General features: G+C 43.1%; 1 protein-coding gene across 1 annotated transcript in view; it reads right to left on the bottom strand.

Annotated features, from left to right (window-relative positions):
• The window catches only part of gabrr2a (gamma-aminobutyric acid type A receptor subunit rho2a), a 42,990-nt gene extending 32,632 nt beyond the window's left edge, over positions 1-10,358 (bottom strand). The window contains exons 1-2 of the mRNA XM_080480769.1: positions 9,928-10,358; positions 5,704-5,810 (exon numbers count right to left, since the gene is read on the bottom strand). Coding sequence (XP_080336895.1) covers positions 5,704-5,810; positions 9,928-10,049 — 229 coding nt within the window. The 5' untranslated portion in view covers positions 10,050-10,358. The remainder of the gene's footprint in view (positions 1-5,703; positions 5,811-9,927) is intronic.
• Between the last annotated feature and the right edge of the window lie 3,508 nt (positions 10,359-13,866).

Below are 13,866 nucleotides of genomic sequence, written 5' to 3'. Positions count from 1 at the left end.
ATGTCATGATGGGAAAGTTTGTGTTATGATATTATGCTGACTTTCTTTTGCTTCACTTTGCACCTTATTTCTGCTCCAGAATGGTAATACAAACCAGAATTGCTTTTAAATTGGCATCATGACTCTTGCTTATTCACATCATGTTGTTTATTTCAGTAAAATTTTTATGTTTTGAACTAAATATTTCATCTAACTTCCAGGCGGTGATTAAATCAGTGAGGTTTATTCCAAAGGCCGGATGTCATCAGCTGCATGTAACAGTCTCGAAAAGTTCAACTCATCGGCTTATTAAATCTCCACAGGAATTCTGCAGGCAGCGGGGCCCATATGTTCATGTTTTGCAGCCCCCCCCCCCCGGTTCGAGAAACGCTGCATCAGAGCGCCGACGTTCCGCACAAAATAACCACACACATCATGGAGAAGCGACACCTTCGCATCGACAAGACGGACCGCTGCTACACACTTCAATACCTTTAGATTTTGTCTCTGTTCAAAAAGTGCCATCTTACAGGGGTCTGATAAAACCTGCCCGTCACAACTCGCTGGTTTTGACTTTCCGCGCGTCGCTCTCGAGATGCAAACACATGAATGACAAACACCGGCACGTATCTGCTTTCACCAATTGCACTTGTGTGATTAAAAGCACGTCGCTGTCTAATCTGGGACAGCTGTGGCTCAGGAGGCAAGCGGTGTTGTCCTTTAATGGGTGGGTCGCGAGGTTTCATTCTCAGCTCCCGCAGTCCGCAGCCAGAGAGGTGACGTTAAAGTGAAACGCGACACGAAGCTGCCCCCCATCTTTGATTTTGTGACCTCCGGTAAATCCACTACGCCCGCTAAGCCGCCACGTTGTCTGAAAAAGCGCACGGTGGTTTGGGTTTGCCGTTACCAGATCATGACATGACTCGCTTTGAGTCCATACATGAAATGATCGGACTGATGGGCCCTCCATCTCTTTCGCCTCTGCGTGGATTAACAACAGGCTTAATGTGTTATTTTACTGAGGATTAAGAGCAATAATACAGCCCACACGTTAGCCACACTTACTCTCCTCTGTCCACCGACGAGCCAGAGCGTTTGACCTTGGACCAGAACTGTTTGAATATGTGTAAAACCGTATACATACGTAATGGCCTTTGAGTGCTTACGGTACACACAGTATGCATGTTCCTCATCAGTTGTAATTGTGTGATCAGGGATTATTTTTGCCCTGACCTTAGTCACAAAGCGAGAAAGGGACATTTCAGCCACGGGGTTTCGAAAGATTCAACTGATGGCATTATAGAAAAAAATGTTAAAGCACCTTTGCGAGCTTGACCTTCACTGGAAAATAAAATTCACATGGTTAGCCCTTGTGAGATGTTAGGGAACCATTGTTCATCACTAGAGACACTCGTTTTAAACGTCTTCATTTGTGGAGTAGCACTTTCCTGTGAGGGTCACTGCATTTATTCAACAGTTTTCCTGCCACCTATTCGCGTGCTTACCTCCCTGAGACTGACAACGCACAGGTAATAGCAACTCCAGTAGGCTGGTATGCGATCATTCATCCACCCAGCTTCTATACCTGCTTTATCCAACTCGACATGAAAGCCATGGTGTAAAAAGGACCGCATATAACACACGCAAACTCTTACCGGAAAATACTTTAATCCAACTGGAGTCTTTAACGCGTAGGGAGGAAACCAATCGACAGAGAGCTGAAACTCGTGATTGCTGCTGTGAAGCGAGAGTGTTGACATATCAGGAATACATTCATCCGACCATCTTCTGCAATTGATCCAATTCAGTGGGCTCAAACTATTCCAGATAACTCTGGACAATGTCTGGGTACCACACCCTGTGGGCAAGCAGTCCATCCCAGTGCAAACACAATCACACATACACACATTCACACTTACGATTTAATGATCACCAATTAATCAGACTGTGTGAGGAAACCAGGGCACTCAGATAACCGAGGCATGTACAGGGAGAACATGCAAACTCCACGCAGAAATGCCCGGCACAGACTTGAACCCACAATGAGGTGAGAGAGCTCACGGCAGCGCCACTCTGGCCCCACTGAAGATCTAATAATGGAGAATTGATAACAGTATAGTCTTGATTTTCTTTTCTTTTAATGGTCAAGAGAACTGAGCAAAGGTGATTTAGTAAACCATGAGTGTTGTAAATGCAGTCTTGATTTCATCTGCAGAAAAACAGTGACATATTAAAAACAGCATGTAACTGTGACATCGGAGGGTTTGCAGTATTGTCCCTGTTTATTATTTTCTCATTTCTGTGTCTGTATACTGTGTGTGTGTGTGTGTGTGTGCGCGTGTGTGTGTGTGTGTGTGTGTGTGTGTGTGTGTGTGTGTGTGTGTGTGTGTGTGTGTGTGTGTGTGTGTGTGTGTGTGTGTGTGTGTGTGTGTGTGTGTGTGTGTGTGTGTGTGTGTGCGTGTGCGTGTGCGTGTAAACATCCATTTATCATTGTTATTGAAGACCTAAACCTACACGCTCACATTACAGGTAGTTGTCATTGATTTGGAGACAAAAATCAGGTGCCCATGAGTAAAATCACACAATTTTTTTTTGTAGCGACGGCAGGATGTTTTGAGGTCAAACTAAGGTTCAGCTTTCTCTGCAGAAAAATAAGGTCAGGGACTGCAATGTCCCCTGGAGGCTTGAAAACACATTCCGTGTCTGTGTGTGTGTGTGTGTGGGGGGGGGGGGGGGGGATCTCTCCTGGTCTTCTGGTCCTATCTGAACAGACACACCTCCTCCTCATCATCTCATCAGACTGAAGTAATGAAACTCCCTCCCCTCCCTCTCTCTCTCTCTCTGTCTCTCTCTCTCTGTCTCTCTCTCTCTCTCTCTCTCTCTCTCTCTCTCTCTCTCTCGCTCTCTCTCTCTCTCGCTCTCTCCCTCTCTCCCTCTCTCTCAGTGTCCTGCATGTCAACACACCTGATTGTAATGAATAGCTTGTCCTCAGACTTGTAGAGCTCGATGATGAGATTTGGGTGTGTTGCTTCAGGAATGCTGAGCTGTGGCCCTGCTTGACAGGATTGATCGGATACCGTCTATAAGGTAATGTGATTATAATGCGAGTTAGCGTTATTATTACTCGATGTTAGTCAGTTTTGTTGTTTTTGTTTGTTTGGGGATTTTCTTTTATGGCCTAAAAAATAAAAAAAATTGTTACTGACAGCACATGTTGCTCACGACACCATCAGGTGGTGCAAAGTGGTATTACAGGACTGAGTGGGCTGGGGTTAGTTGATACTTTACTTGAGGTCTGCATACTACAGCACACGAAAGCTTTTGAGATGACATCGCGGCAGATGTAATCACATTTTGTTGATTATTTCATTAAGTTTGAATTCAATATTTTAATCTCTACATGTCTTTCTGCTGGTTGCCACAGCGGGTCATTTAATGTTTGATTTTCTATGCCCCAGTCAATACACAACAAACTGTAATTTCAAAATGTAAATAAGTACTACAGATAAGCTCTACAAGCTGATTGATTTCCTTTTTTCATCACCGTCTATATTCACTTGTTACTCATCTCTTCCTGCTTCTGTGTCTGCCGTGAAAACTGCCCAAACCTGGTCTTTTGTGACAACTCCTCAATGTTTCAACTGTACTGAAATTTTTATACGAAGCCCACAAAGGCAGATTTTTCACACTGTCAGTTTTTTTTTTGGGGGGGGGGGGGGGGGAAGAAACTTTACATGCAGGATTTTCTTGAGGATGAAGAACAAAAAAATAAAAAAAAAAGTCTGTTCGCAGGAATCCGAGCCTGAGTGGGATTAATGTGAAGGGAGTAACATGGAGACGCTTCATGGTTTGAGAAGATTACACAAGAGTTATGAATAGTTTATAGCTGAGGTTTACAAGAGCAGGCCTCCCACGGAGCACTTTCAGGAGAGGATGATGGACTGGATATTAGAAAATAGAACATTAATTAGGAAGAAGCAGTTCCAAAGATTCACCTAAATGTGTCTCATTTCATTAAAGAGACGATATATATGTTATCTATTATATCTCAGGGAATGTTTCTTCTTTTTTGGCAAATTTTTTGGGAGTCAGAAACACAATAAAAAGCTCTTTTGAATGTCCTTGTGTTAATAGAAATATGAAGATATTCTTCACATTATAACACTATTTTCAGTGAGAATAAAAAATCTTGCAAATACACAGCTATTGGTGAAGTAAAAAAATATGTAGTAATATCTTTTAAAATGTATTTTGGGTTTTGTTATTGTTGAGTCTCATCGGGGTCATGTGAATCGATGCCGTCCAGTTCAGTTCTTTTACAAGTTTTCCATGCCAGTATTTATTCTTAAAATGTATAGTTGATAGCAGACCTGATCAATAATAGGGAGAAATAAACGTGAATGAACATGAATGATCCCAAAAAAAAGTAATTCTGATCAATAATCCCTGACATTTCGGAGCATTTAAAAAGTAAAGACGTATTGCACCTGTACTTTTTGGAAGTGGCTCCATTTCAAGTATAGATTTCTTTTTTTCACCCAAGAACAAAGTGAACTGTTTCTTTTACAGCTAAGATGTGGCGTGACCATTTGTAAAAGATTAGGGTAATCACAATTGCTTTTGCTCTTTCCAACACTGAGTGGGGAGGACGGGACACAGGTCAGTCATTAAAGGGACACGTCACAGGTCTTTTTTTTTTTTTTTTTTTTTCCAGGAGGGCTTGAGTGGCCACTCGAGTCGATGTCCGTGATCCCACTCGAGGCATCGCAGCATGTTTCAGAAGCGTCTCTGAGGCGGTTCAACAGTGCACTCCATTAAAAAAATAAGCATCTAGCAGACAGGCAGGTCAGCCGGACAACGAGGCAAACACAGCGATCGCGTAGCTGGATGTGGAGTCTCACGACGAAAAAACACACAAGCAGCAAAGGCTTTCTCAGCCGCGGTGGCTGCGCTGCGAGCAATAGCTGCGTTTACGTGGTCATTTCTCGTTAGTGTCAATGAATTCCTTCCGATTCAGAGATCAGATGGTCCCGTTTACGTTAACGGCGCATAAAGTTAAAAGATTGATGTGTGGGAATATCTTCTAATTCAGTCCAAAAAATTTTTTAATAGATCTATCCCATCATGCTTTGCACACAATAGCCGGCTTTACACAGAAGCCTGTCGGGTTTTTTTTTGTTCTCCTTCTGAAAATTAAACACCAAAGAAAATTTTTTTTTCTTGTTCGGAGTCTGATGGGGAAGAAACCACACCATCCCTGTGTGATGTGGAACGTTGTCCAATCTAAGTAGATAATAGTGTTTATATGACGGGATTTTAACTGTATCTGCAATTAATCTGATTCCCTATCGTCTCTGTAGCTGCAGCGAGGTAAAAATTGTTTATGTAAGCTCAAGAGTCACTCTGGCCTCCGGCCTGTCCATAGATCCGCTCTGACACTGTTTAGTGGAACTATGAACACATTTCGTCGAAGTCGAAATCCCAAACGCAGTCAAACAAGAGGCGCTCGAAGGATTATCAAGTGTTTAAAATGGTGTTGATGGTGATAAAATAAAAGATATTTAAAGATACATAAAAAAGGTTGCTTTTGCTCCCAGTTTTTCTCACAAAAAAAAGATGAATGAGTGCCGTTGAATAATGTAAACATCCGTAAGGCTGAAGGGAAATGTATTTCTTTTGATGATGCTTTGAAAAAAAACTGTGCTGTTAACTTTCTACACTTACCTCCGAATGCCGGCCTCATGGTGAAGTCATGATCATCTACTTTGAGGAGGTGTTCGGTCTTCAACTTGCGAGACTTGGTCACATCTGGAGGCTTCTTTGCCAAGGAGCTGGAGGAAGATAACATTTCGCAGTCAGAGTGTTTGGGATTTTAGGAGATTAAAAGCGAAGCACAAAGAGGGAAAATACAAAATGGAGTCTGCCGGGACACCGCGTTCCACTAGAGAAATCTGAAACGTCAATACATTAGTATTCTAAAAAAAAAAAACTAATTGAAAGCTGGCAGCGTCACATCAGTTCAGGTCAGGTGTGGGAGCATGTGCCGCTGCGGTCCCTTTACCCCACTCACCCTTCTTTTCCACCCCGCTGGGCCTGTGACGACTAGGGTGAGCGCATGGGCCAATCGACCATCCCACCACATTGCGGTGGAGCTGGAGCAACCGCAATGCACATGGTCACGGGCCCTCAGGGCCCTCGGGGCCCTTGGCTGCGACTCAACTGAAGTTAACCCACCAAAAATACACATCTGAACACAGTGTGTGCAGACACAATAACAAGCATCCTCCATTCAAGATGTATCACACTCAGGATTCAAACAAGTTCCACTTACGCTGGAGACGTACACAGTGGCTCTGTAGTATTGAAATAAACTCGTAAATATCCAACAAACCCCCACCTCGGCTCCATTTAGGATCGACGTCTGTGTGTCACATTCAAGGATGGACTTTCTGCTTGTGTTGCAGCTCCAGGGACCGAACGGCTTATACCACTTGGCTTTAGATGTGAATTCTTACATCCAAGAGAGCGTGAGGATTTGTGCGGTCGTCTGCCCAAAGGGTGGAGTCGGACCAGGAGTGCATATTTCAACAGGATATTGATCCTCGATAATTCAAAATGCAGAAAAAAGGGGTGTTCATCGATTGGATTTGTCAAGAAAAACACCTTATCCGAGTCCCAGCCAGCTTATGTCAAACTGGTGAACATGAGTTAAATGACACCAACAGTCACTTCTGAGACTAAGGATATACGTTCTCCCCGAAAGAAAATTCCATCCGTTTATATACTTTGGTTAAGGAGTGTTATTTCTCCGAAGAAGATCCAATGGTTTCGGGTCCACTGAAGGCCTCGGTTGTGTGGCTCACAGCAATTAACTCAGTATCGCAGTCCTCCGAAGAATCATCAGCGAGAATGTAAACCGCGCGGAGGTTAATTACTTGGGACGTCTACAGTATGTGAAAGGAAACACGCAGTGTGTGTGTGTCTATAGAGTGCAATGAATTAATATACCACCTATTATCTAATGTAAAACATAATTAAAATAAAATGTGTTCAATTGCCCGATGAATATTTCAGTCAGTCACAGACGGCGCTGTGCACTTAACAAAAATGTTTCCTCGCATGTTACTGTGAAAAAGAAAATTATTGATTTTACAGAAAGTGTTTTTTTTTTTCTAAATAGAGAGCTTGACATTTCACATCCGTTCCTCCTCAATTTTTTTTGCCTCTGGATTCTCTTTTCCTTCTGAAAAACATGAACCATAATTCACATGATCATTAAAATTTTCTGTTTACTGAACGTCTTCTTTCTGGGGGGGGGGGGGGGGGCTTGGTTGAAAAGTCTGCAGCAAAATAAATGTAAAAAAAAAAAAGCTCTTATCCTCCATTGTCACAGCCAAACAGTCAAAAAGTTCTCAAAAATTAGGCAACAAAACCAGAAGGCAGTTGTCACAGTGTGACCTCAGGTCAGTCCGACAGCAAATAATCACAGTGAGGCGATGGTTTAAGTGGCCACTGTTACAACTCTCCATGGATTTGTTAAGGTGAATTTACACAATACTGTTTTAGAAACGCTTGTTGGTCGTTTTCCGCAAAGTAATACGGCTGCATTGTGAAGCCAAAGCGTGCTGCTTTGGTCCGATTTTAAAATCACAGCTTGATTTTTTTTTTTTTTTTTTTTTGCACCCAACTGATGTATGAAAAAAAAACCAAGAAAAAAAAAAAAAACATCCCCCCCTCCCCCCAAACCCCCACCCACCCCACCCCACCACCAAAGGCAATGAAAGCAGACGAGGGCAAAAGAGTTTGTTTGTGAGTGGGAAAAATCCACATTGCCTGAAAGGCAGAAGTATGTTGTATATCCTGCGCCCAGCACACACTCACAGCAGCATCTGCAGCAGAGATGGGAGCATATGAGTTTAGGATAGGCAGTAAAGCAGATTGCTTTGGGCCATGGCATATTTGACTGGCCGATCTCCTCCTGTCCTCTCGCCCACAGCCTGTAATTACACATATCTGCAACATCTTTTTTTTCCCAACACTAATTTTTCTATCTTAAACTTTCTCCAAAGAGCTCAAATAGTCTCAAGTTACAGGCTGGGTTTTTATTTTTGTTTGTTTGTTTGTTTGTTTGTTTGTTTTTTTCCTGAAGACTGTGAACACCAAACAAGACCAGCAAGGTCAGAAATTGTATTCCACTACCGGATGACTTTCAACCTCTGAATTTCAGTCTGTTCACATTTGTGAATGTCTTTTTTCTAATTCATTTCACCGTGGCAGAGATGGACTGAAAATGTATGATACACAAAATGTTTCAGGTTACACTTTCCTCAACAGTGAAAAATATCCTATTAGATAGATAGATAGATAGATAGATAGATAGATAGATAGATAGATAGATAGATAGATAGATAGATAGATAGATAGATAGATAGATAGATAGATAGATAGATAGATAGATGGATGGATGGATGGATGGATGGATGGATGGATAGACAGACACTAGATTGCCCTCAGGGGGGAAATTCAACCTTGACTCTCCACCAGTGATTTAAATCCACAAATAATAAATATATCCACATGTAGCTGATCAACAGCCTGTTTAATTACACCCTAAAGTACCAACTATAAAACCTCGCTTTGAGAGTCTTCCTCTCTGGAGTCGATATTGTACTCGAGATGGTCACAGCTTCCACAATAACTGGAATAAATTTGTTACACACTTTGTGATTTTTCCCGTTCGACTGACTTGTGCTCAAGTAGAATTAATGTAGCGTCGCTTAAAATGTGCTTCTACTCTACCAGAAGAATCCATCTGCTCGACGGCTCTATCAAGGAGGAGGAGGGTTTGAGCCAATCCCATCCGAGGGTGGGCAAAGACAGGATGCAAACTGGTACTGCCAGGCCATCACAGGGCCAACACAGGGACACAGACACACTATAATTCACACACAAGGTCAGATGAGAGTCACCTCTCAACCTCAAATCCATGTTTTGTTTGGCTTTTTTTTTTTTTTTTAGACTGTGGTGAGAAAATGCACAGGAGAACGTGCAAACTCCACACAGAAAGACTCTCAAAGGCTAGAACCAGCCATGTTTTTAACTGTGATGCGAGCGTGACAACCAGTGCACCAAATACAAAGTACTATCGCCACAAAGTATTATGTATATTTCAACCATGTTTGATTAGATTGTCAGTATAATGCATTCATTTTTATTCACCTGTACACAACAGCTACCTTAAAAACACATCTCTCAGACAATGGGGTAATTAAAAATGAATATATGGAGCATTGATCGTTTCAGTTCAAGTAACATCGGTTAAAAATGAAGACGAGCGTGAGTGACTTTACGCAGGAACCACCTTGAGGCAGACAGCATGTTGTGAATTCTACTTGAGTATGATTTCATTCAAATTATTTGGGGGAAATAATCAAGATGAACAACCTTGTGCACAAAGTTCAGACGTGATCTGCTTCTTCTTTAACCACTCAGCCAGAGAGAGAGAGAGAGAGAGAGAGAGAGAGAGAGAGAGAGAGAGAGAGAGAGAAAACCTCAATCACCAGCTCCAAACCAAGACGCAACAACAGGTCCACTCCAGCCTCTGCGCTTTCACTGGAATTGAATCACACCCACATTTCATTCCACACGTTTTAATTTAGAATAAACGCAAAGCGTGGATTTATTAAATTTTTTTTTTCAGTTCCATTGTGTCTATATCAATAAAGTGACCTTTCCAGCTGGGGTGAACGAAATCAACTAAGTCAGTGATGTTGTGCCATCATGTCATGTTTGAGCTCCTTTACCCTTCAGGTCCACCGTCAAAGAGTTCACACCCACATTTTTTTTTTTTTTTATTAAACAGCTCTGTCTGTCCGCAAAGTTCACCACACTCCCACGTGTTCTTCATTCATACATTCATTCATTGCAATTTTTTTTTTTTACACTTACGTGCCGTGCTTTGGCGTCTCCACGGTGCCGGTCCATCTCCGCACCCGGTGGCCGTGTTTACGGCACTCCCCGGTAACGAACAGACATAGGAGTAAAATCAGAGGTTTGGTCAAATGCGGCATCCTGAAGGCGCAAATCTACAGGTGAGTCCCTCGAAAAGCCCGCACGGTCCGTTCAGCTGGCGGCGCATGGTTTCTCAGCGCGGGGTGGACGCGTCCGCAGGCATGACAGCGGAGTGTGCGGCGCGAGGAGGCTGCAGGACGAGAACCGCTGGTGTGTGCGTGCGCGCGCGCGCGTGTGCGCAACACTTATCCATCCATACTCACGAGAGAGAGAGAGAGAGAGAGAGAGAGAGAGAGAGAGAGATGAAACATCTGTATCAAAGCTCCAATCTCAATGTGCGCGCGCACACACACGCCCTTCTCACCCTTAACCTCAGACTAATTTTTACGCACCATGACACCAGTTGGAAATGGGGGTTCCTCATAAGTGTAGTGGCCGCTTAAATTCTGGACCCCACAACTGTTGGAAAATACACACACACACACACACAGAGCGAGAGAGAGAGAGAGAGAGAGAGAGAGAGAGAGAGAGAGAGAGAGAGAGAGAGAGAGAGAGAGAGAGACGGGGGGGATTATGCGGCCTGGAATGACACAACAAGAGAGCCAGATTATTTCCCCCTCTTGTAAATAAAAACCTCATCATATGAATCACGTTCCTCTAAAGTCTGGGCAAAGCTGAAGCACTTCAAATGGAACCAATATTCACTCCTCCAGTGTGCAGGGGCGCTCCTACAACCTCCAGGAGTCCTGGGATTGAGCCACCCTGGTGGTGTAGTCTCAGATTCCCACCTCCAGTCCACAGTAGGTCAGATGTGTTGATCCAGTGCAGTGTATTATGTTTTCTTTGGTCATCCCATCCCCCATGTTTGTGTACCCTTGTCTTTTCTTTTTCTTTTTTTTTTTTTGTCGGCCAGTCCGGGTCAACAAGGTTGTCCAGTCCTTTTGAACTGACGCTTTTATTTCATCCAGATTAGGTTACTGCAATTCACTTTACTCTGCAATCAGTAAATATAATGTTAAAGCAAATACAGCTCACCTCAAAGCGTGCCGCGGGGCTTCTTGAAGAAACGAGCCACGTCACACTCACCCTCGCTGCACTCCACTGGCTTCCTGTGACTTTCAGAATTGATTGTAAGATTTGACTCCTTGTTGGGTTTTTTTTAATCCCCAAGCAGTCAGGCTTCTCCTGGCGGTTTGGAATCCTCAGATTGTTTCCTTTTAGCAGTAACATAATCCCAAGGTTTTTCTTGTTGCGATTTAAAACTCACTATCCAATATTTTCAGTAAATTGCCTCTTAGATCTCACTTTCATTGTATGGCTTTTATTTAATGATGGGTTTTTGCATTCCGGACGTTTTTGTCTGTGTTTTTTTTATGATATCGGGATTCTGTGTTGTTCAATCTATTGTTGGTTTATTTGTTTATTAGTGACTCTCCATATATGTGGTTGTGAGTGTGACCCTGTGTTTCCTCCGACGTCCAGGCGGCCTCTCCGTAGCCGACCCTGAACTGAACATTTTTTATTTTTTATTGATATCTTTCGATGTGAAAATACAGGAAGTTTAGCCATCAACTAAAATTCACTTCTTTATAAAATTCCCTTCCGGACCAACTGTGTTGCAGTGTGAGTTCAGAGTTTATCGTGTGAGCTTCACCGTTGATGCATGAAACTTGACAGCTCTGCTTCGATTACATTTTAAAAGGCATTTTATTCGATGTGTTTTATTCAGTCTTGCTGGTGAAGTAGCTTTAATCACTATGAATGTGGGTAAATTCGCTCCCACACGACGGCGATAAAAAAATATTTTCATCAGAAAAGGGAAATACTCTGACCACAGCAAGGGCGCATCATCCTCTCCGCCCCGGTTAAATGGAGCTTGTATATATATATATATATATATAAATATACACGCACACAGTGTATGTATACCTACTGATGTACCCGCTCTAAGTGAGTCTTGCACAACTTTGGAGTCACTGTCAATGCAGTAGATGAATGTAGACTCCCTATTCATAATGCACAAATAGTGAGTTACTCAAAATTGACATGGCGATATTCCTATTGTTTTATTTTTAATTTTTTTTTTGGGAGCCGAAGGTCGTACACAGCAAAGGTATCAATCGATACAGTCAACTCTTTATCCATGTGCCATTAGGCAAAGTATACGGCGTGAATCCACCATCCACTCGCTGAATGAGTAAATTCAGACATCACTGTCGTCACACGGGCAACTGTAATGTGCACACGACGCAACTTTAGTGATGCATGCAGAGATCCTGATGTAGATACGCTCGGAGAGAGGAAATAGCCCCATAAACGGCTCAGACGGAGCTATTTACTTTGATGACTCATTGGAATGATATTTTTGTCTTTTGACTGTCGGTTGGTGTATTCTCACAGGCAAAAAAGAAAAAGAGTCTGAGTGGGAAATAAAGAGAGGAAGTATCTGACCGTGAGCACAAAGCCTTCAACCTTGTGGCTCCTGCATACAAATTGTTTCCCTTCACTTTGTATTAAATCTACATCATTGATTTATTTTGCTTGTGGTGTTCTGTTCGGAATTAATGCACTAACGCGTGGAAACTGCGGACCCTTTCTTCGCAACCGTCGGGAGAAAATGGTGACGGGTTTCAGCTTCTCGAAGGTTTGACACAAGGTGCGTAAAGATCAGCGGGTACCAGAGTCACGAGCCGCCCTCTTTTGCACACGCGGGACTCTCGCGCCCTTGAAATAGCCAGAAAACAGAGTGCTATTTACTTAAAAAGCTGGTTTTACTCAGTCAATACCGGAATCGCTTTTTCATTTCCTTTAAATAGCAATGTGACTTCAATATTCCAGCACACACCTCATTTTAAGACCAAGCCATCCATAGCAAGCACATTTGCTATTTGAAGAGTGCGAGGCGCTGGATGGGAAAATTACCATTTTTCTTTTTTTTTTCTTTCCAAGTCGAGAACTTACAGAGACAGTTGCTATACGTTCCCTCAAACGTTAAGGCTGAACATGTTTACTTGAAGACTTTTTTCGGCTTGTTTGAGTCACAGTTGTCCGCTGCCCACCTCCCGACAAGATGCAGGATACCAACATTGAGCATATTCACGTTCGACATAATCCCTTGCACGAGAGATGGCTTTCTACAAGGTAAACATTTTTAACGAGCTCTGGGTGTTGCTCCGTTGGTCTCTGGCCAGACCGGTGGCGTTTGCAGAGATTAAGTAAATTTACTCACAAAACAGAGGCAAGCCCCCCCCCCCCGACTAAATATATGAATATGTGGATGCATGTCAAACGTCCAGAAGAAAAGGGGAAAGATAAGCAGCGGTGCAATCAGCCGTGACGTCAATTCGTGAAGATGTTGGCTGGATGCAAAGCAGTCCGTCACGGGATCTGTTAAAGACGCGGCTCCCTTGATATCCGCACGTTGTGTGTTCACTGAACAAAACTAAAATAATGCGTGTACACAGCTGGGGGGGATCTGGGCCGTGATTTTAGGCCTGGCCACCGAAGCAGCAATATTGGACAAAGTAATGAGCACATCGAGCCTTTTGAAGTCAACTGCCATCAAAGTGCAACTGGGATGGAGGCCGCCGTCCTCTTCACTCACCAGCCAGGCGGCGCGTCTTCTCGGAGGAGGCTGCCAGTTCGCCCGTTCCCTCTTTCAAGTGCATTCAATATTATCCACAACAGTGTGTACTCATCCAAACCTGGCAGCGATCAGAATGACAAACTGGACTCATAATTATCTGTCTGGCACGGCCACAGCATGTGCCGCAGAATCACCCTCCATTCAGAATGATGGGTCTGTAATAGTGTTAATTATATATGACTGATCAATGACTGTGTTAGATTGAAATAAACTGCCCCAGATCACATCGT

Source organism: Lipophrys pholis (assembly GCF_963383615.2).
Source record: "Lipophrys pholis genome assembly, chromosome: 14".
NCBI classification, from domain to species: domain Eukaryota; kingdom Metazoa; phylum Chordata; class Actinopteri; order Blenniiformes; family Blenniidae; genus Lipophrys; species Lipophrys pholis.
Note: the sequence above shows the minus strand (reverse complement) of the source record. Positions and strands in the feature narration are given on the sequence as shown.